Genomic DNA, 25,867 nt, shown 5'->3' on the forward strand with positions numbered 1-25,867 from the left:
CTTCCTGCAATAGAGTGAACAGAACTGTCTGCAATACTCCAGATGCAGCCCAACTAGAGGTTTATAAAGCTGCAACATGTTTTACACTGCATCTAGGGCATATCGAACTGATCACTAATGCAGTGTCCACTCCCACCACTTCGTCTCTATATTTAACTCCTCTTATTTCTCTTGGCTCCAATGAAAAAGCCTCTTCTCAAGCATTAGAAGACAGCTAACGAGTTACATTACAACCACGAACATCACTTTATGTGTTTGTGGTTTAGTGTAGTGTACCAGAATAACAAGTTAACAAGGGTGGAATAGAGTGCAAAAGCTCACAAAATACTTATACGGGAAAGGTCGAATAGGTTCGGGTTTCATTCCCTGGAGTGTAGGAGAGTGAGGGGAGATTTGATAGAGGCATACAAAATTATGAGAGGTGTAGAGAGTATGAATGCGGGCAGGCGAAAAAGGAGGTTGCCTCCTGAGGCTGGCTGAGACCAGAACTAGATGTCATGGGTTAAGGGTAAAAAGTGAAATATTTAAAGGGAAATTGAGAGAGATTTCTTCATTCAGAGGGTGGTGAAGGTGTGGAACAAGCTGCCAGTGGAAGTGGAGCGTGTGGGTTTGACCGCAACATTTAAAAGAAGTTTGGATAGGTACATGGATGAGAGGGGAATGGAGGACTATGGTCCAACTGCAGGTTAATGTGACTAGGCAGAATCCTATTTTGGCATGAACTAGATGGGCTGAAGGGCCTGTTTCTGTGCTGTGGTGTTCTATGACTATGACAGAAGTACCAGGTGGCAGCTGCCACCTCATCCGAGGTTCAGCCTGGCACAACCCGAAAAGGGAGGGGTTAATGAAGGAGAGCTGTAACGCAGTTTCAAAAACTTTACAGAACTTTACAGAACGCAAGAGCGTTACCTCCACAACTGACCCCATGTGTAATAGCACACACACTGGGAACGGCAAAAACCACAGTTAACAGTCAGGAAAGGACAAATCTCAAGCAGCGTGCCCCCTTTCCCACTCTCGGCTCTGTCTTGCTCCAAACACAAAGACGCCATGGCCAAGACAGATCACCAACGCCTCTACTCCCTCAGGTGGATAAAGAGATTGTTCTGTGCCTCTCCTTCCCCCCACTGACCCTCACCAATTCTTATTGAAGAACCACCGAAACCATCCTATCTGCATGCACCATCGCTTGGTAAAGACAACTGCTCTGCCCGTGATCTCATGAAACTGCAGAGAGTTGTGGACACAGCTCAGCACATCACGGAAGCCAGCCTCCCCTCCGCGGACTCGGTCTACACTTCTCATTGTCTCAGTAAAGCAGCCAGCTTCATCAAAGACCCCCACCCACCCCAAACATTCTCTCCTCTCCCCTCTCCCATCAGGCAGAAGATACAAAAGCCTGAAAGCACGTCCCACCAGGCTCAGGGACAGCTTCTATCCCAATGTTAGAAGAATATTGAACAGACCCCAAGTACGATAAGATGGACTCTTTACCTCACAAGCTAACTCGTCAAAGACTTTACACCTCACTGTCTGTCTGCACTGCACTTTCTCTGTAACTGCAACACTCTATTCTGCATTGTTATTGTTTTACCTTGTTCTACCTCAATGCACAGATGTATTGAATTGACCTGTATGAACAGCATACAAATATTCCACTGCATCGTGGTACAATGCAACACAGGAGCAAAATTAGGCCCTTCAGCCCATCAGGTCTACTCCGACATTCCATCATGGTTGATTTCTTATCCTTCTCAACCCCATTCTCCTGTCTTCTCCTCATAATCTTTGACACCCTTTCCAATCAAGAACCTGTCAATCTCTGCTTTAAATATACCCAACGACTTGGCCTCCACAGCCATCTGTGGCAACGAATTCCACAGATTCATCACCAACTGGCTAAAGAAATACCACTCATCTCTGTTCGAAAGGGACAACCCGCCATTCTGAGTCTATGCCCACTGGCCCTAGACTTCCCCACAATAGGAAATATCCTCTTCACGTCCTCTCTATCTAGGCCGCCTTCTCCATGGATTGTCATCTTGTCGCGGTGGAGAAGCTTGTGTGGTCCTGTGATCCCGAGAGCGATGCCGGCTGGAGCTATGCTCCTGGGAGGGTCACCCATGGCGGTAAGGTCAAGGGTGAGGTCCCTGACAAAGAACAATCTGACCAAGACCTCAATGGTGGAACAGGCGGACGAAGTTACTTCGAACTCAACAGCTGTGAAGGCGGATGAAGGCTGCAACAAATCCATCAGCTCCAATCGTCATGGTTTCCATGCCATTGGAATCAGTTGGTTGATTTGTGAAGTGTCGTGTGCTTCTCGGAGTGCAACATCAAGTACACATTAAACAAATACACGCACAGGTGTCTTCACTCTGTATGGAACGAAGACCATTATCCTCGACCTCGAGGGATAGCCACGATCATGGTCTAGGCCTTTCAATGTTCAGTGGGTTTCAATGAGATCCCCCCTCATTCTTCTAAACTTCAGTGAGCACAGGCCCAGAGCCATCAAACACTCCTCATACATCGACGAAAAAACCTGTAGATGCTGGAAATCCTGATGTGGGGTCTCAGCCCAAAACGTCAACTACTTACTCTTTTCCATAGACGCTGCCTGGCCTGCTGAGTTCCTCCAGCATTTTGTGTGTGTTGGTCCTCATATGTTAACTCTTTCATTCTCTCAAACCTCCTCTGGAACCTCCCTAATACCAGCACAAATTACAGGAGACACGCCAGACAACCAAGACACACTGAAGCCCCAAAAACAATTGAGCTCCACCCAGCCTAATCATCAAACATAATCTCACCACAATGGGTAGATGGACCTTCAGATTTCTGTCTGCTGTCAGCCCCAGTGAATCGTAACCTGATACCAAACATGAAAGAAGAATTGTGGACTGTTTGCACTCACATCACCACAGAGAAAGAATGGGTTCCCATAGGGACGCGAAAGGGTAGATGTTGCTAAGTTTTGGTTGGGGGATTGACTTCAAGAGTCACGAGATAATGTTATTTCCGGTGCTCCCGATGTGGCCTTCTATATATTGGTGAGACCCGACGCAGACTGGGAGATCGTTTCGCTGAACACCTAGGCTCTGTCCACCAGAGAAAGCAGGATCTCCCAGTGGCCACACATTTTAATTCCACATCCCATTCCCATTCTGACATGTCTATCCACAGCCTCCTCTACTGTAAAGATGAAGCCACACTCAGGTTGGAGGAACAAAACCTTATACTGGGTCTTGGCCTGAAACGTCGACTGTACCTCTTCCTACGGATGCTGCCTGGCCTGCTGCGTTCACCAGCAACTTTGATGTGTGTTACCTTATATTCAGTCTGGGTAGCCTCCAACCTGATGGCATGAACGCTGACTTCTCAAACTTCCGCTAATGCCCCACCTCCCCCTCGTACCCCATTCGTTATTTATTTATATACTCACATTTTTTTCTCTCTCTCCTTTTTCTCCCTCTGTCCCCCTCACTATACCCCTTGTCCATCCTCTGGGTTTTTCCCCCCCTCCTCCTTTTCCTTCTCCCCGGGCCTCCTGTCCCATGATCCTCTCATATCCCTTTTGCCAATCACCTGTCCAGCTCTTGGCTCCATCCCTCCCCCTCCTGTCTTCTCCTATCATTTTGGATCTCCCCCTCCCCCTCTCAAATCTCTTACTAGCTCTTCTTTCAGTTAGTCCTGACGAAGGGTCTCGGCCCGAAACGTCGACTGTACCTCTTCCTAGAGATGCTGCCTGGCCTGCTGCGTTCACCAGCAACTTTTATGTGTGTTGCTTGAATTTCCAGCATCTGCAGAATTCCTCGTGTTTACAACTCTAAACTCCGGTTACACCACACTTGGTATTTAGTGTTCATTTCTGGTTGCCTCATTATAGGAAGGATGTGGATGCTTTAGAGAGGGCACAGAGGAGATTAACTGGGATGATGCCTGAATTAGACAGCATGTCTTATGAGGTTACGTTGAGCAAGCTAGGATTTTCCTCTTTGAAGCGACGGCAACTTGAAAGAGATATAGAAACAAGAGGAACAGATAGAGTGGACAATCAGAGAATCTTCTCCTAGGATGGAAAAAGCTTATGAAAGGGGGCATAATTTTAAGGTGTTTGGAGGAAAGTATTGAGGTATGTATAGATGTCAGAGGTGTTCTTTGTTTTTTTTAAATATACACACACACACACACAGTGGCTGCCTTGGGTGGAGGTGGGTGGAGGTAGGGACAGATACATTCGGGACATTTAAGAGACTCTTTAGATGGGCACATGGATGACAGAAAAAGGGATGGCAATGTGGAGGGTACGGTCAGATTGATCTTTGAGTAGGTTAATGGGTCAGCACAACATTGTGGGCCGAAGGGCCAAGAACATTCTGTACTGTTGTATGTTCTAATTTCTTCTGTCAGACAGTGGTGAATCTCTGCCCCCAAGCCCGACGGTGGTAAAGGCTGGATCTTAGATTCAGTGAATCCTAAGATTGATAAATATTTGAGTCCATCTACACGAGGTATTGTCACAGGAACGCAGCATCAATCATCAGGAACCCCCAGCCCCGCAGCTCCCCACGATCCAGGACGTTCTCTCTTCTCACTGCTGCCATCAGGAAGAAAGTACAGGAGCTTCAGGACCCTCAGGACCCACACCACCCGATTCAGGAACAGTTATTACCCCTCAACCATCAGGCTCCCGGACCAGAGGGGATAACTTCATCATTTAATGTTCCCACAACCTATGGACTCACTTTCAAGGACTCTTCATCTCATGCTCTCGGTATTTATTGCTTATTTATTTATTATTATTCATTTATTTGGTAATTGCACAGTTTCTTGCTTTTTGCACACTGGTTGAACAAAAGACAAAGGATCTATCATTGATTCTGTTGTGGTTATTATTCTAGAACACAGAACGTAGAACAGTACAGCACAGTACAGGCCCTTCAGCCCACAATGATGTGCCAACCCTCAAACCCAGCCTCCCATACAACCCCCCACCTTAAATTCCTCCATATACCTGTCTAGTAGTCTCTTAAACTTCACTAGTGTATCTGCCTCCACCACTGACTGAGGCAGTGCATTCCACGCACCAACCACTGAGTAAAAAAAATCTTACTCTAATATCCCCCCTGAACTTCCCACCCCTTATCTTAAAGCCATATCCTCTTGTATTCAGCAGTGGTGCCCTGGGGAAGAGGCGCTGGCTATCCACTCTATCTGTTCCTCTTAATATCTTGTACACTTCTATCATGTCTCCTCTCATCCTCCTTCTCTCCAAAGAGTAAAGCCCTAGCTCCCTTAATCTCTGATCATAATGCATACTCTCTAAACCAGGCAGCATCCTGGTAAATCTCCTCTGTACCCTTTCCAATGCTTCCACATCCTTCCAATAGTGAGGTGACCAGAACTGGACTCAGTACTCCAAATGTGGCCTAACCAGAGTTTTATAGAGCTGCATCATTACCTGGCGACTCTTAAACTCTATCCCTCGACTTATGAGAGCTAACACTCCATAAACTTTCTTAACTACCCTATCTACCTGTAAGGCAACCATCAGGGATCTGTGGACATGTACCCCCAGATCCCTCTGCTCCTCCACCCTACCAAGTATCCTGCCATTTACTTTGTACTCAGCCTTGGAGTTTGTCCTTCCAAAGTGTACCACCTCACACTTCTCTGGGTTGAACTCCATCTGCCATTTCTCAGCCCACTTCTGCATCCTATCAATGTCTCCCTGCAATCTTCAACAATCCTCTACACTATCCACAACACCACCAACCTTTGTGTCATCTGCAAACTTGCCAACCCACCCTTCTACCCCCACATCCAGGTCGTTAATAAAAAAAAATCACAAAATGTAGAGGTCCCAGAACCGATCCTTGTGGGACACCACTAGTCACAACCTTCCAATCCGAATGTGCTCCCTCCACCACCACCCTCTGCTTTCTGCAGGCAAGCTAATTCTGAATCCACCTGGCCAAACTTCCCTGGATCCCATGCCTTCTGTCTTTCTGAATAAGCCTACCAAGTGGAACGTTGTCAAATGCCTTACTAAAATCCATGTAGATCACATCCACTGCACTATCCTCATCTATATGCCTGGTCACCTCCTCAAAGAACTCTATCAGGCTTGTTAGACACAATCTGCCCTTCACAAAGCCATGCTGACTGTCCCTGATCAGACCATGATTCTCTAAATGCCCACAGATCCTATCTCTAAGAATCTTTTCCAACAGCTTTCCCACCACAAGCGTAAGGCTCAATGGTCCATAATTACCCGGACTATCCCTACTACCTTTTTTGAACAAGGGGACAACATTCACCACCCTCCAATCCTCTGGTACCATTCCCATGAACAACGAGGACATAAAGATCCTAGCCAGAGGCTCAGCAACCTCTTCCCTCACTTCATGGAACAACCTGGAGAATATTCCATCAGGCCCCGTGGACTTATCCGTCCTAATGTATTTTAACAACTCCAACACCTTCTCTCCCTTAATACCAGCATGCTCCAGAACATCAACCTCACTCATATTGTCCTCACCATCATCAAGTTCCCTCTCATTGGTGAATACCGAAGAGAAGTATTCATTGAGGACCTCGCTCACTTCCACAGCCTCCAGGCACATCTTCCCAACTTTATCTCTAATCGGTCCTACCTTCACTCCTGTCATCTTTTTGTTCTTCACATAATTGAAGAATGCCTTGAGGTTTTCCTTTACCCTACTCGCCAAGGCCTTCTCATGCCCCCTTTTTGCTCTCCTCGGCCTCTTCTTAAGCTCCTTTCTTGCTAACCTATATTCCTCAATAGACCCATCTGAGTCGTGCTTCCAAAACCTCATGAATGCTGCCTTCTTCCACCTGACTAGATTTTCCACTTCACTTGTCATCCATGGTTCCTTCACCCTACCATCCTTTATCTTCCTCACCGGGACAAATTTATCCCTTACATCCCGCAAGAGATCTCTAAACATCGACCACATGTCCATAGTACATTTCCCTGCAAAAACATCATCCCAATTCACACCTGGAATTTCTAACCTTGTAGCCTCATAATTTGCCCTTCCCCAATTAAAAAATTTCCTGTCCTCTCTGATTCTATCCTTTTCCATAATAATGTTAAAGGCCAGGGAGCGGTGGTCACTGTCCCCCAGATGCTCACCCACTGAGAGATCTTTGACCTGACCCGGTTCATTACCTAATACTAGATCTAGTATGGCATTCCCCCTAGTCGGCCTGTCAACATACTGTGACAGGAATCCATCATGGACACACTTAACAAACTCTGCCCTGTTTAAACCATTGGAACTAATCAGGTGCCAATCAACATTAGGGAAGTCAAAGTCACCCATGATAACAACTCTTATTTTTGCACCTTTCCAAAATCTGCCTCCCAATCTGCTCCTCGGTATCTCTGCTGCTACCAGGGGGCCTACAGAATACTCCCAATAGAGTAACTGTTCCCTTCCTGTTCCTGACTTCAACCCAAACGGACTCAAAAGAGGATCCTGCTACATTTCCCACCCTTTCTGTAGCTGTAATAGTATCCCTGACCTGTAATACCACCCCTCCTCCCCTTTTCCCCCTCTCTATCCCTTTTAAAGCACTGAAATCCAGGAATATATGGAGAATCCATTCCTGCCCTGGTGCCAGCCAAGTCTCTGTAATGGCCACTACATCATAATTCCATGTATGTATCCAAGCTCCCAGTTCATCACCTTTGTTCCTGATGCGTCTTGTATTGAAGTACACGCACTTTAGCCCTTCTACCTTACTACCTTTACACCCTTTATTCTGCTTCTCTTTCCTCAAAGCCTCTTTATATGTTAGATCTGGCTTTACTCCATGCACTATACTTACAGTCCTCGCATGACCTTTATCCTCCTCCACCTCACTATCTGCTTTAACACTCTGGTTCCCCTCCCCCTGCAAATCTAATTTAAGCCCCCTGGAGCAGCACCAGCAAATCTACCCGCAAGGATGTTAGTCTCCCTCCAGTTCAGGTGCAAACTGTCCCGTCGGAACAGGTCCCACCTTCCCTGGAACAAGGCCCAATTGTCCAGAAACATGAAGCCCTCCCTCCTGCACCATCTCCTTAGCCACGTATTCAGCTGCATTATCTTCCTATTTCTAGCCTCACTAGCATGTGGTACGGCTAGCAATCCTGAGATTGCAACCCTGGAGGTCCTGCCCTTCAACTTTGAAACTAACTCCCTAAATTTTCTTTGCAGGACCTCCTCCTCCTTCCTATCCACGTCATTGGTCCCTATGTGGTCCACGACATCTGGCTGCTCACCCTCCCTCCTGAGAATACTGAGAACTCGATCCGAGATATCGTTATAGGTTTACTGAGTATGCCCACAAGAAATGAATCTCAGGGTTTGTATATGGTGACATGTATGTACTTTGATAATAAATTTACTTTGAACTTTGAATTGCAGGTTCTGGGGGACTGGCATAGAAGGAAGATTGAGGTCAGCATTGATCAGCCATAATCAACTTGACCGACGGGCAGGCTCCAAGTTCACCGTGTTCGGGTGTCAGCAAGTGGGAAGAGACAGGATATTCAAATGAAATGTTTCCTATGGTGAGTAATGCTGGAATGGGGTGTAGAATTGTTACTTCCCTTGTAGTTTAACTTTATGCTTGCTTGTGTTTATAAACATGTGGAGTATATGGGATGTCCAGGAAGGGGTTGCCACTGTGGTGAAGGGGCTTGTTATGTCCATTCTGGGGCAGCTCACTCATCCCTGGTCCCCACCAGACACTCAGTTCTCACCTGTGGCTCCAAGTAGCCGTTTGCACGTGACAGCGGCCACACCCCCGCACAGCGTTTCGATAGGCGGCCACATCGCGGCACACTGTTTAGATAGGCGGGCTAACCAGATAAGAGTAGCTGGCGGGCCTCATACCCCGGGGAGAAAGGGACATCCCTGTCCCAGCGTGCAAAGTCAGCTATGGTGGACTGTGCAGATAAGATCTACCGTGAGATCCACGGGCAGGAAGATGGTTCTACAACGCTCCATGGAGAGCGACGGGCATGACAAGGCACAGAACATATCATGGTCATCCACTGCAACCAAGACCCCAGTTATAACGGCTACTGGATCTGGACTTCTGAGGCTGAGAGAGTGGAACTGTCCCAGTGCAATAGCTTTTCCATGTTAAAATCTCTCCCTCACAGGTCTCCTGTCATTGTTGGATACGAGAGACATCCAACACCACAAAACATACAGGTTGTGTCAATGACCAACACAGTCCGAGGATCGCACTGGGCAAGTGTGGCCACACTTCCAGTGCCAACATAACATGCCCACCACTCACCGAGCCGAACCCGTACGTCATGGTTGGACAATGAACAATTGCCAAGGGAGCTCAGCAGCTCAAGAAGCTTCTGTCAGGGGAAAGTGAAGTGCGGACGTTTCTGATCAAGACCATACATCAGGATGAGCATGGAGAGGGAAGATGATTGGGAATAAGGGGAGAGGCAAGTCAGGAACCAGTAGGTGATGAGTGAGGGATAACCACTATTTACATTTAATTATTCAGTGAATTTTCCAATAATTACGATACAGTTGCATCTTAGTTTTCAGTAGCAGGTGTCACACTGCATTAATCCTGCTGTTTCATGGGTTAGTTGTTATCACTGGAATTTTGTCATCTCTTCTCGGAGAATCAGATGACCACGACTGCCTTTTTCCTTTGTCTTTTTCTTTGTTCTTTCTTGCTCGCTTTCTGCTCTTGTAACATTAAATACAACAGCCAGAAGCAGAAAGTTTTACTCCTCGTTCTTCACTTTCAAAGAATATTTGGATCACAAAAGCATCAGGGTCTAACACAGGACACTGTAGAACCACCACAATTATCCATGGGAGGACGTCTGCCACCTTCTCCCAATCTGGTCTGAACAGGACCACAGACCCACATTGGTGCCATATCCCGGAAAGAGGCTCAAATGAAATGCCGGGCATCGTGACCCATCCACACTAATCCAACATCACTCTCCACACTAATCCAACATCACTCTCCCCAAATTCCATAAGACATAGGAGCAGAATTAGGCCACTCGACCCATCAAGTCTGCTCCACCATTCCATCATGGCTGACATACTATCCCTCTCAACCCCACTCTCCTGCCTTCTCCTTGTCACATTTGATACCCTGATAATCAAGAACATATTAACCCCCACCTTAAATATACTCAATGACTTGGCCTGCACAGCGGACTGTGGCAATGAATTCCACGGATTCACCACCCTCTGGCTAAAGAAATTCCTCCTCATCTCTGTTCTAAATGAACGTCCCTCTCAGGCTGTGACCTCTGGTCCTAGATCCACCCATGAAAGGAAACATCCTCTCCACCTCTACTTTATCCAGACCTTTCAATTTTCAATAGGTTGCAATAAGTTACCCCTCATTCTTCAGAACTCCAGCACGTACAGGCGCAGGGCCATCAAACGTTCCTCATGTCAACCCTTTCATTCCCAGAATCATTCTTGTGAACATCCTCTGGACCCCCTCCAATGCCAGCACATCTTTCCTCAGATAAAGGGCCCAAAACTGCTCACAATACTCCAAATGTGGTCTAACCAACGACTTAAAGCCTCAGCATGACATCCTTGCTTTTGTATTCGAGACACCATGCTGGTGAATGCCTTCCACAAACTCTCCAGCACGTGCCCAACACTCGGCTGGCTCCTTACCCCTGCGGTGGATTCTTGTCCAGCCACCCGGCTTTGATGAGAGGGCAGAGCTGACTAGTGTCCACAGCGCGGCTGGAGGGAAGGTGTGGGGACATCGGGACGTCGGCCGCCCTCTTGGAGGGACTGCTCTCCTCCTTGTCCACTTCCTCATCTTCCTGCAGCGTGGCCAGTCCAAGGTTGTCAGAACTGGAGCACGGGTGAGGCCTGAGAGAGATGGGTACAGAGAAAATATATTACAGCAATGTACAATATTGTGCCAACCTTTTAACCTGCACCAAGATCAATCTAACCGCTCCAGAAGACACAGGGACAGAATCAGGCCATTCAGCCCATCGGGTCTGCATCGCCATTCCACCAAGGCTGAATTATCCCCCTCACACCCATTCTCCTGCCTTCTCCCCATAACCTTTGGCACCCTGACTAATCACGAACCTTTCAATCTCTGCTTTAAATTTACCCAATGATTTGACACCCCCCGCACAGCAATCCATGGCAATGAATTCCAGAGTCTCCTGTTAAAAGGAATTCTTCATCTCTGTTCTAAATGGACGTCCCTCAATTCTCAGGCTGTGTCCACTGGTCCTAGACTCCCACCCCCCCACCACTACAGAAAACATCCTCTCCACATCCACTCTGTCTAGGCCTTTCAATGTTCAATAGGCTGCAATTAGATCCCAGAGCATGTGTACAGACCCAGAGCCATCAAACGCTCCTCATATGTTAACTCTTTTCTTCCTGGAATCATTCTTGTGACCTCCTCTGGACCCTCTCCCAATACTAGCAAATCTTTTAGTGGATAAGGGGCCTGTCCTGCCTGCATAACCCTCCACTTTTCTTTCATCCATTTGGCTAAGAGTCTTTTAAATGTCCCGAATGTAAGGAAAAAATATAAAGATTATCTTTATTTATTACGCACAGGGAAACCTGCAGTGAAATGTGTTGTCCAGGCCAGGGACGGAAGGTTAGTTTAAATGTCTGTGAGTGACAGTGTCTGGGGCCTGTCCTGGGTTTGGGAGGCTGTCTGTGTGTGTGAGTGAGAGGGTGAATCGGTGGGAGGTTGGGAGAGTGAGAAAGGGAATGTTTTGCTGTTGTCGTTGTCAGACACCCCACCCTGCAAAAACTCATTTCAGGGAGGTAGCACCATCAATTTGCGGGAGACTTCTGGGAGAGGTGGGATGTCTGCAATAGAGTAGCTCCTTAGCAGCTGGCCAGCTAGTTTAAATAACGTTAGCTATGCTAATGAACAAATGACACCTGTTAAACTCACCTCAACATGTCTTTTACAGTCTTAACCCACCATGGGCAATAGAAAAGTCACTGTTGCAAACAGTGCAGCGAGCAACATTGTCATTATTTTGACCCCTATTAGGCAGGGGTACACTTTAGTGTAGTCTGGGGTGACGTACGTTTTATATTTTCTTTTATTGGAACACTCTGCCATGGTGCGCTCTCGCTCGCATGCTCGCTTGCCTTCACTCTCTCTTGCTTTTCTCTCGCTCGCTCTCAAAAAAATTGATTTCCGTGATATTGTATATAATTTGTGGGCATCAGGGAGCCACTATTAATATGCGGGAGACTCCGGGAAGTTCCGGGAGAGGTGGGATGTCTGCGATGTGCTGTTCTGCTGAACACTGCGGGCATTCTATGTTGGTGTTGGAACATGTGGAGACATCTGCAGGCTGCCCCCAGCACATCCCTTCGCTGTGTTGGTTGTTAACATAAATGACACATTTTAGTGGATATTTCTATGTTGACATGATAAATAAATCCAAACCTCAATCTACGTTCAATGCCCACTTTATTAGATACCCCTGTACATCTGCTTGTTAAAGCAAATATCTAATCAGCCAATCATGTGGCAGCAACCCAATGCATAACAGGGTGATTCTTGAATTAGGATAACTTCTCTGTCCTGGGGATAGATTTTCAAGAAGAAAAAAGTGTTTTACATAAACAAGTACTGTAGTTTTAAAAGTTAAGTATTAGTAGCTCTAAACTTTTTTCAGTATGTTTCATAAATAATATTTCCTTAATTTTTAAGCAGGTTAAAAACTTGAATGTGCCAGAATTTCATTATTTGGGGTTGGTCTTCTGCCCAGACTCTACAACTTTGTCTTCAAAATAAAGTAATAAGCATTAAATTCATGAAACCTTTAATTTGTATTTTCTCACAAGAACTTTTAAAACACATGACAAATTCACATGGGCTTTTTTTTAAAATACAATTTGTACATTTTTTAGGACCAAGATCTGCTGTCCCCAACACTTCCGTCATTACCAACACACATTTGAGAGACCAATTAAGTTTCTTCAAACAATGAGTAATGTGGTTGCCATGGAAATGAGAAGTGACAGGGGAGCAAGTGACTGTCATGGCAAAAGGATGACATTTTGATGTCCAGAAATGACAGCAATTTAAAGATTTATACGTCCTAATCCAAGACTATGTTTATCACATATTATTACAAAGCAACTTCCTATTTGAGTACCCCTTGCCCATCTTCTGGGTTCCCTCCCCACCTTGTCTTTCTCCCTGGGCCTCCTGTCCCATGATCCTCTCATATCCCCTTTGCCAATCACTTGTCCAGCTCTTGGCTCTATCCCTCCCCCTCCTGTCTTCTCCTATCATTTTGGATCTCCCCCTCCCACTTTCAAGTCTCTTACTAACTCTTCAGTTAGTCCTGACGAAGGGTCTCGGCCTGAAACGTCAACTGTACCTCTTCCTAGAGATGCTGCCTGGCCTGCTGCGTTCACCAGCAACTTTGATGTGTGTTGCTTCATTATCCACAACTCCACCTATCTACATACTTACTCATCCAATCTACCACCCCATCATCCAGATCATTAATGTATATGACAAATAACATTGGACCCAGTACAGATCCCTGAGGCACACCACTAGTCACCGACCTCCAATCTGACAAACAGTTATCCACCACCACTCTCTGGCGTCTCCCATCCAGCCACTGCTGAATCCATTTTACTACTTCAATATTAATACCTAACGACTGAACCTTCCTAACCAACTTTCCGTGTGGGACCTTGTCAAAGGCCTTACTTATGTCCATATAGACAACATCCATGGCTTTACCCTCGTCAACTTTCCTAGTAACCCCTTCAAAAAATTCAATAAGATTTGTCAAACATGACCTTCCACGCACAAATCCATGTTGACTGTTCCTAATCAGGCCCTGTCTATCCAGATAATTATATATACCATCTCTAAGAATACTTTCCATCAATTTACCCACCACTGACGTCAAACTCACAGGCCGATAATTGCTAGGTTTACTCTTAGTTTTGTCAGTGTTAAAAAAAGTGTTTTCTCTCTCTCATGGACAGTTGAAAAATAATCATCTCTATTTAAATTGCTGCTTATTACAGAGGTGGGGAGGGTTAAACAGATGTTTAGTTGGCATTTTTGTTTTTGTTTTAAACAAGACTAAACAATTCCTAGTTTAGCTCGCCTCCCTGTGTTCCTGTTTCATGTGGATGTTTTTAACAACGTTCTCTGGCTGCCTACCTTAAAAACTGTGATCTCTTATGGGATTTTGATAAATAATGCAGACTGTGTGGATGTATTTTTAATTGTAACTGTTGCTTTTTCTATTGGACAGATGCTTTGTCAGAGTTAATGTTAAACTAAAATCACTGTTTGTCAATGTCAAATGTATTTTGTCATTACCATCACAGCGCATATTTTGATGGAAAGTTAAGTTTTATTTATTGAACTCATTTGCTGAAGTCAAATGCTTTGATGCCAAAAATCAGCATTCTGTCAAAAAGGGTTAAAACTCCAATTGTCTAATCAGTAAACAGATGCTTTGTTGTTTAGCCAAGGAAAATATTGACACGCTTAAGAAAATGTGTCTCTAAAAATATATTCTGAACGTACTTAAAAATAAGTTTAAACAAATTTTATTAAAGGGCATGATTTTTATTTGCAGGATTGACTTTGATCCCTGTCATTTCATTCTAAATTAAATTCAGTATTTTGATGGTGCGATGGTAATGACACACATCTATGAAAACTCTGCAAAAACACTTTAAAATATAAAAGTTCTCTAAAGGTTGGTGAATGCCAAGCTCTGGACTTCATTCCAGAGCCTAAAATAAAGGTTATAGCATAACAAAAAAAAAATGTTTCAAGAAATTTCATTTATCAGAATTTCAAGTAGTCAAAAGTGCCCCTCATTAAAGAATCACCCAAAAGCATGCAGACATGGTCAGGAGACCAAACGTCAGAATGGGGAAGAAATGTGATCTAAATGACTTTGACCACTTGTTGGTGCCAGACAGGGTGGTTTGATTATCTCAGAAACTGCTGACCTCCTGGGATTTTCATGTACCACAGTCTCAAGTTTACAGAGAATGGTGCAAAAAGCAAAAACACATCCAGTGAGCTGCAGATCTGTGGGCAAGAGCACCTTGTTAATGAGAGGGGTCAGAGGAGAATGGCCAGACTGGTTCAAGCTGATGAAAAGGTGACAGTAACTCAAATCACCACACGTTACAACAGTGCTGTGAAGAAGAGCACCTTTAAACACACCACACATTGAACCTTGAAGTGGATGGGCTGAGCAGAAGACCATGAACGTACACTCAGTGGCCACTTGATGAAGTACAAGAGGTATGTAAAAAAGAGCTATTGAGTACATAGTGTCTCTCCCTCTCTCTCTCTGTCCTTGTCCGCATGGATGTCTCTGCCCATCTGCCTATGTCTCTGCCTTTCTCAGTGTGCGTCGTCTTGGGCCAAGACCCTTCTTCAGGACTGGAAAGGAAGGGGGAAGAAACTAGAATAAAGAGCTGGGGTGAGAGAATGGAAGAACTACCAAGAAGGTGACAGGTGAAGCCAGGAGACTGGGGAAGATAAAGGGCTGGAGAAGAAGGAATCTGATAGGAGAGGAGAGTGGACCGTGGGAGTAACTGAAGGACGAGCAACACCAGGGGGAAGTGATATGCAGGTGAGAGGAAGAGTTAAGAGGCCATCGTGGGGAATAGGAGGAGAGGGAAAAGGGTAAGAAAAAAATTACCGGAAGGAGAAATCAATGTTCATGCCATCTGGTTGGAGGCTACCTGGACAGAATAAGATGTTCCCCATTTCCACCCAGAGGAGGAAGAGGAGGCCATGGACTGACATGGTTAGAATGGAAACCATGGTATGGTATGATATTGTGGCCATCACTGAGACCTGGCTAAAGGATGCATGTCTCTGGGAGCTGAACGACCAAGGATACACGGTGTATCGGAAGGATAGGAAGGTAGGCAGAGGGGGAGGTGTGGCTTTATTGGTAAGAAATGATATTAAATCATTAGAAAGAGGTGATATAGGATCGGAAGGTGCAGAATCTTTATGGGTCGAGCTAAGAAATTGCAGGGGTAAAAGGACCCTGATGGCAGTTATTTATAGGCCTCCAAACAGCTGCAGGGATGTGGACTACAAATTACAACAGGAAATAGAAAAGGCTTGTCAGAAGGGCAGTGTTATGATAATTGTGGGGGATTTTAACATGCGAGTAGACTGGAAAAATCAGGTCGGCACTGGATCTCAAGAGAGAGAATTTGTAGCGTGTCTGCGAGATGGCTTTTTAGAACAGCTTGTTGTTGAGCCCACTAGGGGATCGGCTGTACTGGATTGGGTATTGTGTAATGAACCGGAGGTGATTGGAGAGATTGAGGTGAAAGAACCCTTAACAGGCAGTGATCATAACATGATTGAGTTCACTGTGAAATTAGAAAAAGAGAAGCCGAAATCTGATGTGTCGGTATTTCAGTGGAGTAAAGGAAACTACAGTGGCATGAGAGAGGAACTGGCCAAAGTTGACTGGAAAGAGACATTGGCGGGAAAGACGGCAGAGCAGCAGTGGCTGGAGTTTATGTGAGAAATGAGGAATGTGCAAGACAGGTATATTCCAAAAAAGAAGAAATTTTCGAGTGGAAGAAGGATGCAACCGTGGTTGACAAGAGAAGTCAAAGCCAAAGTTAAAGCAAAGGAGAGGGCATACAAGGAAGCAAAAATTAGTGGGAAGACAGAGGATTGGGAAGTTTTTAAAACCTTACAAAAGGAAACCAAGAAGGTCATTAAGAGAGAAAAGATTAACTATGAAAGGAAACTAGCAAATAATATCAAAGAGGATACTAAAAGCTTTTTCAAGTATATAAAGAGTAAAAGACAGGTGAGAGTAGATATAGGACCGATAGAAAATGATACTGGAGAAATTGTAATGGGAGATGAGGAGATGGCAGAGGAACTGAACAAGTATTTTGCATCAGTCTTCACTGAGGAAGACAGCAGGATACCGGACACTCAAGGGTGGCAGGGAAGAGAAGTGTGTGCAGTCACAATTACGACAGAGAAAGTACTCAGGAAGCTGAATAGGCTAAAGGTCGATAAATCTCCAGGACCAGATGGAATGCACCCTCGTGTTCTGAAGGAAGTAGCTGTGGAGATTGCAAAGGCGATGATCTTTCAAAAGTCGATAGATTCTGGCATGGTTCTGGAGGACTGGAAGATTGCAAATGTCGCTCCACTATTTAAGAAGGGGGCAAGGAAGCAAAAAGGAAATTATAGACCTGTTAGCTTGACATCGGTGGTTGGGAAGTTGTTGGAGTCGATTGTCAGGGATGAGGTTACAGAGTACCTGGAGGCATATGACAAGATAGGCAGAACTCAGCATGGATTCCTTAAAGGAAAATCCTGCCTGACAAGCCTATTACAATTTTTTGAGGAAATTACCAGTAGGCTAGACAAGGGAGATGCAGTGGATGTTGTATATTTGGATTTTCAAAAGGCCTTTGACAAGGTGCCACACATGAGGCAGCTTAACAAGATAAGAGCCCATGGAATTACAGGAAAGTTACATATGTGGATAGAGCGTTGGCTCATTGGCAGGAAACAGAGAGTGGGAATAAAGGGATCCTATTCTGGTTGGCTGCCGGTTACCAGTGGTGTTCCACAGGGGTCCGTGTTGGGGCCGCTTCTTTTTACATTGTACATCAACGATTTGGATTATGGAATAGATGGCTTTGTGGCTAAGTTCGCTGACGATACGAAGATAGGTGGAGGGGCCGGTAGTGCTGAGGAAACGGAGAGTCTGCAGAGAGACTTGGATAGATTGGGAGAATGGGCAAAGAAGTGGCAAATGAAGTACAATGTTGGAAAGTGTATGGTTATGCACTTTGGCAGAAAAAATAAACGGGCAGACTATTATTTAAATGGGGAAAGAATTCAAAGTTATAGAGTATAGGAGCAGGGATGTGATGTTGAGGCTCTATAAGGCGCTGGTGAGACCTCACTTGGAGTACTGTGGGCAGTTTTGGTCTCCTTATTTAAGAAAGGATGTGCTGACGTTAGAGAGGGTACAGAGAAGATTCACTAGAATGATTCCGGGAATCAGAGGGTTAACATATGAGGAACGTTTGTCCGCTCTTGGACTGTATTCCTTGGAGTTTAGAAGAATGAGGGGAGACCTCATAGAAACATTTCGAATGTTAAAAGGCATGGACAGAGTGGATGTGGCAAAGTTGTTTCCCATGATGGGGGAGTTTAGTACGAGAGGGCATGACTTCAGGATTGAAGGGCGCCCTTTCAGAACAGAAATGCGAAAACATTTTTTTAGTCAGAGGGTGGTGAATCTACGGAATTTGTTTCCACGGGCAGCAGTGGAGGCCAAGTCATTGGGTGTATTTAAGGCAGAGATTGATAGGTATCTGAGTAGCCAGGGCATCAAAGGTTATGGTGAGAAGGCGGGGCAGTGGGACTAAATAGGATAAAATGGATCAGTTCATGATAAAATGGTGGAGCAGACTCAATGGGCCGAATGGCCTACTTCTGCTCCTTTGTCTTATGGTCTTATGGAAATGGGGATAGGAATTAAAATGGCTGTCCGATGGGAAATTTCGCTTTTGGTGGATGGAGCGGAGGTGCTCGACAAAGCAGTCCCCTAATTTACTGACGGGTCTCACCAGTGTTGAGGAGGCAGTATCAGGATCATCAGATACAATGGACAAGCCCAACAGTTTCACAAGTGAGGTCCTGCCTCACCTGAGAGGACTGTATGTGGCCCTGGATGGAGACAAGAGAGGAGGTGAATAGGCACGTGTAGCACTTCTGTGAAAAACAGCCAATCGACCCAACCAGAATGCCTTCCAATCAGCAGATATATCCCAGGGAGCCCCTTTAGCAGGAAAAAAAATCACCAATTGTACTTACAAATTGATCATCATTTCATAGTCATCTGCATTGTCCTCGTCACTGAAGTTACTTGGGCTCTCCCCAGCGCTGTCTCTCTCCTGTCAAACCAACCAGCCAAAAGCGTTGTCAAACTTACAAAGGCATTTCTGTGTACTTTATCTTGAGATTTTAATCAGGCATTGGTCACACCACATTTGAAGTATTCTGCGCGATATCTATCCCCATATCCAAAAAGGATGTGCTGGCTTTGGAGAGGGTCCAGAGGGAGCTCACAAGAATAATTCCAGGAATCACTGAATTAACATACGACGGGTGCTCGCTGGCTCTGAGCCTGGTCTCATTAGAGTTTTTAAGAATTAAGTGCTATCTCATACAAATTGAAAGGCCTTAATAGAGTGGACGTGGAGAAGGTGGTTCCTATAGGACAGTGGTCCCCAACCACCGGGCCGCGAGGAAACGATATTATTTGGCGGTATGAAGCGATACGCGTCAGCGGCACCTTCCCTCATTCCCTGTCACGTCCACTGCTGAACTTGAACGTACGTGAGGTCATTACCCACATGAGGTCATCAGTCAATATGAGTGAAAAACGTCGCTTAAGAGTTTCTTTGGAAGAGGTGGTAGGGGACATAAAAGGCCGAACGATGATGATAACGCAGAGACAGCTGAGGCCGAGACTGCCAAAAAAAAAGCTTCCTTCAACAGAAAATACGACAAGTCGTACATAAAATATGGCTTTATTGCGATCGATGACTCGTACGCTCCAAGCCCCCTGTGTGTGATATGTGGAGACAAGCTGTCTAATGAGGCAATGAAGCCCTCAAAACTGCTTCGGAACCTTAAGTCCAAGCACCCTGCACTTAGAGACAAACCTGTTGAGCTTTTTTTGAGGAAAAAACGTGAGCAAGCGGGACAGAAGCAAGTGCTGACAGCCACCACCTCCACAGATGCTGCTGCTCTGAGAGCGTCGTACTTAGTGGCTATCTGTGTGACATCTTCAACCTGCTCAATGAACTCAATTTGTCACTTCAGAGGAGAATGACAATTGTCTTCAAGTTGGCAGATAAAGAGTCTACTTTCAAAGTCAAACTGGAACTGTGGGGACAGCGAGTGGACAGGGGCATATTTGACATGTTCCCAACATGAACTGGGATTTCGGGAGAGACTGAGGCTGCACCGTCTTTCTCACAGCTGGTGCACGATCACCTATCTTCGCTGTCGACAGAATTCGAGCGTTACTTTCCAACCGCAAATGACCCAAGACATGCAAAGGAATGGGTCCGTGACCCATTTGTGAATGTCCACGGTGAATCATCCATGTCAGCACGGGAAGAAGATCAATTCCTCGAGCTTGCAAATGACGGTGGGCTGAAATGTATGTTTGACATAACATCTCTGCTGGCATTCTGAATCAAAGTCAAGGCTGAATATCCTGAGATAGCCACAAAAACACTGAAAACGTTGCTTCCATTTCCAACATCATATCACTATGAAGCAGAGTTTTCTGCAATGAATGCAACGAAAACTAAATTGCGGAATAGACTGGACATAAGGAACCCCCTTCGAGTATCGCTGTCTCTCGTCACCACTCGATAGGACCGTCTTGTTGCAGGGAAACAAGCCCAGGGCTCCCACTGACTCAGCAATATTGGTGTGTTGCACTGATTTATATGTTCATACGAGGAAAATATGCGGTGTGTTTAATATCCAAACGTTACTTAAAATGTTACGATGCTATTGACTTAATAAGTGACTTATAATTGACTTATCACTATATTCATGGGATGAAACAATGCGCTGTGTGTTTTAATATTAAATTTGTGAGATAAACCCTTTCAGAAACGAAATTGAGTGTATTATTAACCACTTATAAGTGACCTATATTCCAGTCCTGATTAACACCACCTCCCCCCCCACCCCGGTCAGCCAGGCCGCAAGAATATTATCAATATTAAACTGGCCCGCGGTGCAAAAAAGGTTGGGGACCCCTGCTGTAGCAGGTGTGTCTAGGACCAGTGGGCACAACCTCAGGACTGAAGGACACCCGTTTAGAACGGAAGTTACTTCAGCCAGAGGGTGGTGAATTTGTGGAATTCATTGCCACAGACCGTTGTGGAGGTCAAGTCATTGAGTATATTTAAAGCAGAGCTTGATAGGCTCTTAATGAGTAAGGGTATCAAAGGTTAAGGGGAAAAGGCCGGAGAATGGGGTTGAGAGGGCAAATAACTCAGCCATGATGGAATGGCAGAGCAGGCTTGATGGGCTGAATGGCCTAATTCTGCTGCGTTGTCTTATGGTGTTGCATCCTTTATATTACACCCGAGACAGATGTACCATGGAGGGCATTCTACCCAGTTATGTCACTGTCTGGTACGGAGGGGCCACTGCACAGGATCAGAAAAAGCTGCAGAAAATTGTTAACTCAGGAACTTCGCCATGGGCATTAGCTTCCCCAGCATCGAAAATATCTTCAAACTTCCATTACTCAAAAAATGTGGCTGCCACCATCACCCAAAACATGCCCTCTTCTCATTGCTAGCCTCAAGACACACACTCAACAATTCAGGAACAGCTTCTTCCCCTCCACCATAAGATTTCTGAATGGACAACGAACTCATGAACACTACCTCACTATTTTTTTCCTCTTTTCGCACAATTAATTCGATTTTTATATACAGCAAATATTTCATATTGTAATTTATAGTTTTTTTAAATCATTATGTGTTGCAATGTTCTGCTGCCGTGAAACAACAACTATCACAACATATGCCAGTGAAATGAAACCCGATTTTGATTCACCTTGTAGAATGAAGCGATGGAAATTCCAGGCTGTGCCATCTTCTCACAGGTATCATCAGGCAGGAGGTACAGAAGCCTGAAGTCCCACACCACCAGGTTCAGGAACAATGACCTCCCTTCAACCACTGGGTTCTTGAACCGACCAGTACAACCCCAATCACTACCTCAGTACAGCAACACTGAACACTGAGCACGAGAATGGACTTCGTTCGAAGTGTGTTCTTTCAGCTCAGATGACCCAGCGGCTTGAAGCAGGCTCCCGTCCTGACTGGCTAGCTCAAGGAAGGACAGTACTCATAATGAAGAATCTTCACAAAGCAGCGACACCATCAAACTACCGGCCTATAACCTGCCCGTCAACAACACGGAAGCTCCGGTCGGGCGTCACAGCCCCCAAGCTGAAGGAACTTGTGTGTACATTCCTGTGCCCTGCTCAGAGGAGGATTGCTAATGGAACCAGAGGCTCTAAGCACCAACTACTGGTAGACAAAGCCGTCTTGCGAGACTCCAGGACCAGGCTAACCATCCTAAGCATATCCAGGATCAACTACCAGAAAGCATACAGCTCAATGCCTGTCTCTGTACAAGGTCAACAAGACACTAAGGACTTTCATCAAGAACTCAATGGGCTGTTGCAGGACAATGCTAGAAGCTAACTCCAAGCCAATAGCACAAGTGAGCATCAGATGTGGAATATGCCAGGGTGATGCACTCTCCCCACTGCTGCTCTGCCCAGGCTTGAACCCCCTCAGACAGATCATCTCAAAGAGCGGAGCTGGGTGCAGCTTCAAGAGTGGAGTGACCACCAGCCACCTCCTGTACATGGACGACATCAAGCTGTATGCCAGAAATGAAAGAGACATTGACTCACTGATCCATCTGACAAGGTGCACAGCAGAAACATCAGGACGTTATTTGGACTGGAAAAGTGCGGCCGGATGGCAGTGAAAAGAGGCAAACTCATCAAGACTGAATGAGTCGAGTTACCTGAAGGCCACACCCCAAATGTACAGGGCAGCTACAAATACCCAGGGATCCTGCAGGCACGGAACGTGGAAGCCACGATGAGGACACAAGGAAGGCTATAACGTCCAAGTAACTCCAAAGAGTGAGACAGGCTAAAAAGCCAGCTGAATGGGAAGAAGATGATCGGAGCCATCAACATGTTCGCCCTACCAGTCTTCAAATACCTAGTCACAATAGTGTGCTGGCCAAGGAACGAACTGGAAGCTGCTGACATCAAGACGCAGAAACTACTAACAACACATGGAGGATTTCATCCAAAGTCCAACATCAAGCCACTGTACACCCTCCGGAATAGAGGAGGACGGAGACTTGAAAGTGGCAAGGCCACAGTCCTGGAATAAATGTGAAACATCCATAAACATGTCAGGAAGATGGCTCCTAAGGACAACTTGCTAGGAGAATACGTCAGACAGCAGGCAGAGGACATGGAAATGGAAGTGGGTGAAGCAGAGCCAGAGGACCAGAGGCCATGGCAGGACAAGCCACTGCACGAGATGTACCATCGCCAGATATCAGAGGAGGCTGACAAAAGGAAGTCCTCCCAATGGCTGGAAATGGCAGGACTGGGGGACAGCACAGAGGCGCTGCTAATGGCTGCACAAGAGCAACAGAAGCAGGGGTTTATCACACCAGACGAAACTCAAGGAATCTGCTGAAACCATCCGGCACATTGCAACAGGGTACAAGATGCAGGCAGGAACAGCATACTCTGAACGGCACAACCAAGTTGCAGGAATTGTGCACAGGAACATCTGTGCTGAGTATGGATCGGACACCCCCAAGTCCAAATGGGAGACAGCCAAGAAGATAGGGGAGAATGACAGAGTTAAGATCCCGTGGGACTTCCAAATACAGACTGACAGGCAGGTACTGGCCAATCAACCAGACATAGTAATACTGGACAAGGAACAGTAGAAAAGCGGCAACATTCAGGATGTGGCAATCCCGAGTGACAGTAACATCAGGAAGGAAGAGTACGGAAAGCTGGAGAAATACCAGAGCTTGAAAAACAGATAGAAAGGATGCGGAATGTTAAAACCAGTGGTGATAGGAGCACTTGAAGCCGTGACACCTGGACTGGGAGAGTGGCTCCAACAAATCCTGGGAACAACATCTGGGATCTCGGTGCAGAAGAGAGCACTACCAGGAACAGCAAGGATACTGTGCCAAACCCTCAAACTCCGAAGCCTCTGGTAGAGGACCTGAGTTTGAGGGAAAAACACACATAACACACCACCCATAACGGGCGAGAAAAAATATATATATATATAAATAATAATAGAAGTATGAATTACTGTAAAAACATATTTACAATAATTTGCTTTTTTCTCTATTATGTATTACATTGTACTGCTGTCACAAAGTTAACACATTTCACAACATACGCCGGTGATATTAAGCAACACACACAAAAAATGCTAGTGAACGGAGCAGGCCAGACAGCATCTCTGGGAAGAGGTACAGTCAACGTTTCAGGCCGAGACCCTTCATCAGGACTAACTGAAAGAAGAGCTAGTAAGAGATTTGAAAGTGGGGGGGGGGGGAATCCGCAATGATAGGAGAAGACAGGAGGGGGAGGGATGGAGCCAAGAGCTGGACAGTTGATTGGCAAAAGGGATATGAGAAGATCATGAGAATATCATAACTATATAGCCCTTGCCCATCCTCTGGGTTTTCCCCCCCCCTCCCCCTTTTCTTTCTCCCAAGGCCTCCCGTCCCATGATCCTCTCATATCCCTTTGCCAATCACCTGTCCAGCTCTTGGCTCCACCCCTCCCCCTCCTGTCTTCTCCTTTCATTTCGGATCTCCCCCTCCCACTTTCAAATCTCTTACTATCTCTTCTTTCAGTTGGTCCTGACGAAGGGTCTCGGCCCGAAACATCAACTGTACCTCTTCCTAGAGATGCTGCGTTCACCAGCACTTCTTGTGTGTGTTGCTTGAAATTCCAGCATCTGCAGATTTCCTCGTGTTTGCACCGGTGATATTAAACTGATCCTGAAAGGAAGGGGGAAAACGCCAGAATAAGAAGGTGGGCTGGAGGAGGGAGGAGGACAAGCTGGCAGGTGATAGGTGAAACCAGGTGAGACAGAAGGTAGGTGGGTTGGGGAGTGGATATGAAGTAAGAGGCTCAGTGGTGATAGGTGGAAGAACAAGGAATCTGATAGGAGGGGATTGGACATGGAAGAAAGGGAAGGAGGAGGGCCACGAGAGGAAGGTGATGGGCAGGTGAGGAGAAGAGGAGAGGCAAGAGGGAAGCAAGAAATGGGTAGAGAAAGTAGGAATGGGAAGAAACTTGCCATCGGGTTGGAATCTTCCCAGACGGAATACAAGGTGTTGCTCCCTCAACCTGAGTTTGGCCTCATGCTGGCAGTACAGGAGGCCATGGACCAACATGTTATCAGGGTCCAGGAAGTCAAATTGAAATGTGTAGCCACCAGGTCTGTCTTTTCATGACAGACAGAGCAAGGCAGACAATTAAGTGGTCAACCAATCCATGTTGGGTGTCACCGATGGAGAAGAGGCCATACAGGGAGCACTAGATACAAAAGATAACCTCAACAGACTCGCAAGCGAAGCACTGCTAACTTCTGGTAACTTCTCCCAACCCGCGTTCACCCCTCCCCAGCTTTTCTCTAACAAGGGTCGTAAAAAGAGGTTTTGGCACACTGGCCTCTATCAGAGAGCAGTAACTCTGGGCTCCAACACCCAAAGCTATAACAGCACTATGCTTACTGCCACGCTACTGCGGCATCCGAGGTGGCAGCGTCCCTTGTAATCACCAAAGTGGCCCTACCCACCAGCTTCCAACTTCCCCATTAGAAGCTTCCCTGTGGGCTCTGATTCCCCAAAGCCACTGACAAAGATCGGAAGCGTGGGACCCTTCCCAATCCAACACTCCCATCCTCCCCCCCCACCGTCCCATCCACACACACACACACACACACACACACACACACACACCACCCAGCCACCAGCCAAGTAGTAAGGGTAACAAGATGGGTGATCTCACCGAGAATGGGCTCTGACCAGCATTATCATTATTGTTCATCTCAGCGGGGAGGTCGAAGCTGTCATCTGGGGACCTCTGCTCGCATCCCGTAAACAGCGACGGAGTCGAATCTGTCAGTGAGGAAACACATCGGAG

General features: G+C 46.0%; 1 protein-coding gene across 8 annotated transcripts in view; it reads right to left on the minus strand.

Moving 5' to 3' along the window:
- LOC134349807 (arf-GAP with Rho-GAP domain, ANK repeat and PH domain-containing protein 1-like) overlaps positions 1 to 25,867 on the minus strand; it is a 310,918-nt gene that overhangs the window by 103,853 nt on the left and 181,198 nt on the right. For all 8 annotated transcript variants that reach the window (XM_063054705.1, XM_063054704.1, XM_063054701.1 and 5 more), the window contains 3 exons: positions 25,733 to 25,842; positions 18,916 to 18,995; positions 10,704 to 10,907 (listed from right to left, as the gene is read on the minus strand). In XM_063054705.1, coding sequence (XP_062910775.1) covers positions 10,704 to 10,907; positions 18,916 to 18,995; positions 25,733 to 25,842 — 394 coding nt within the window. The remainder of the gene's footprint in view (positions 1 to 10,703; positions 10,908 to 18,915; positions 18,996 to 25,732; positions 25,843 to 25,867) is intronic.

Source organism: Mobula hypostoma, chromosome 7, assembly GCF_963921235.1.
Source record: "Mobula hypostoma chromosome 7, sMobHyp1.1, whole genome shotgun sequence".
Lineage (NCBI taxonomy): Eukaryota > Metazoa > Chordata > Chondrichthyes > Myliobatiformes > Myliobatidae > Mobula > Mobula hypostoma.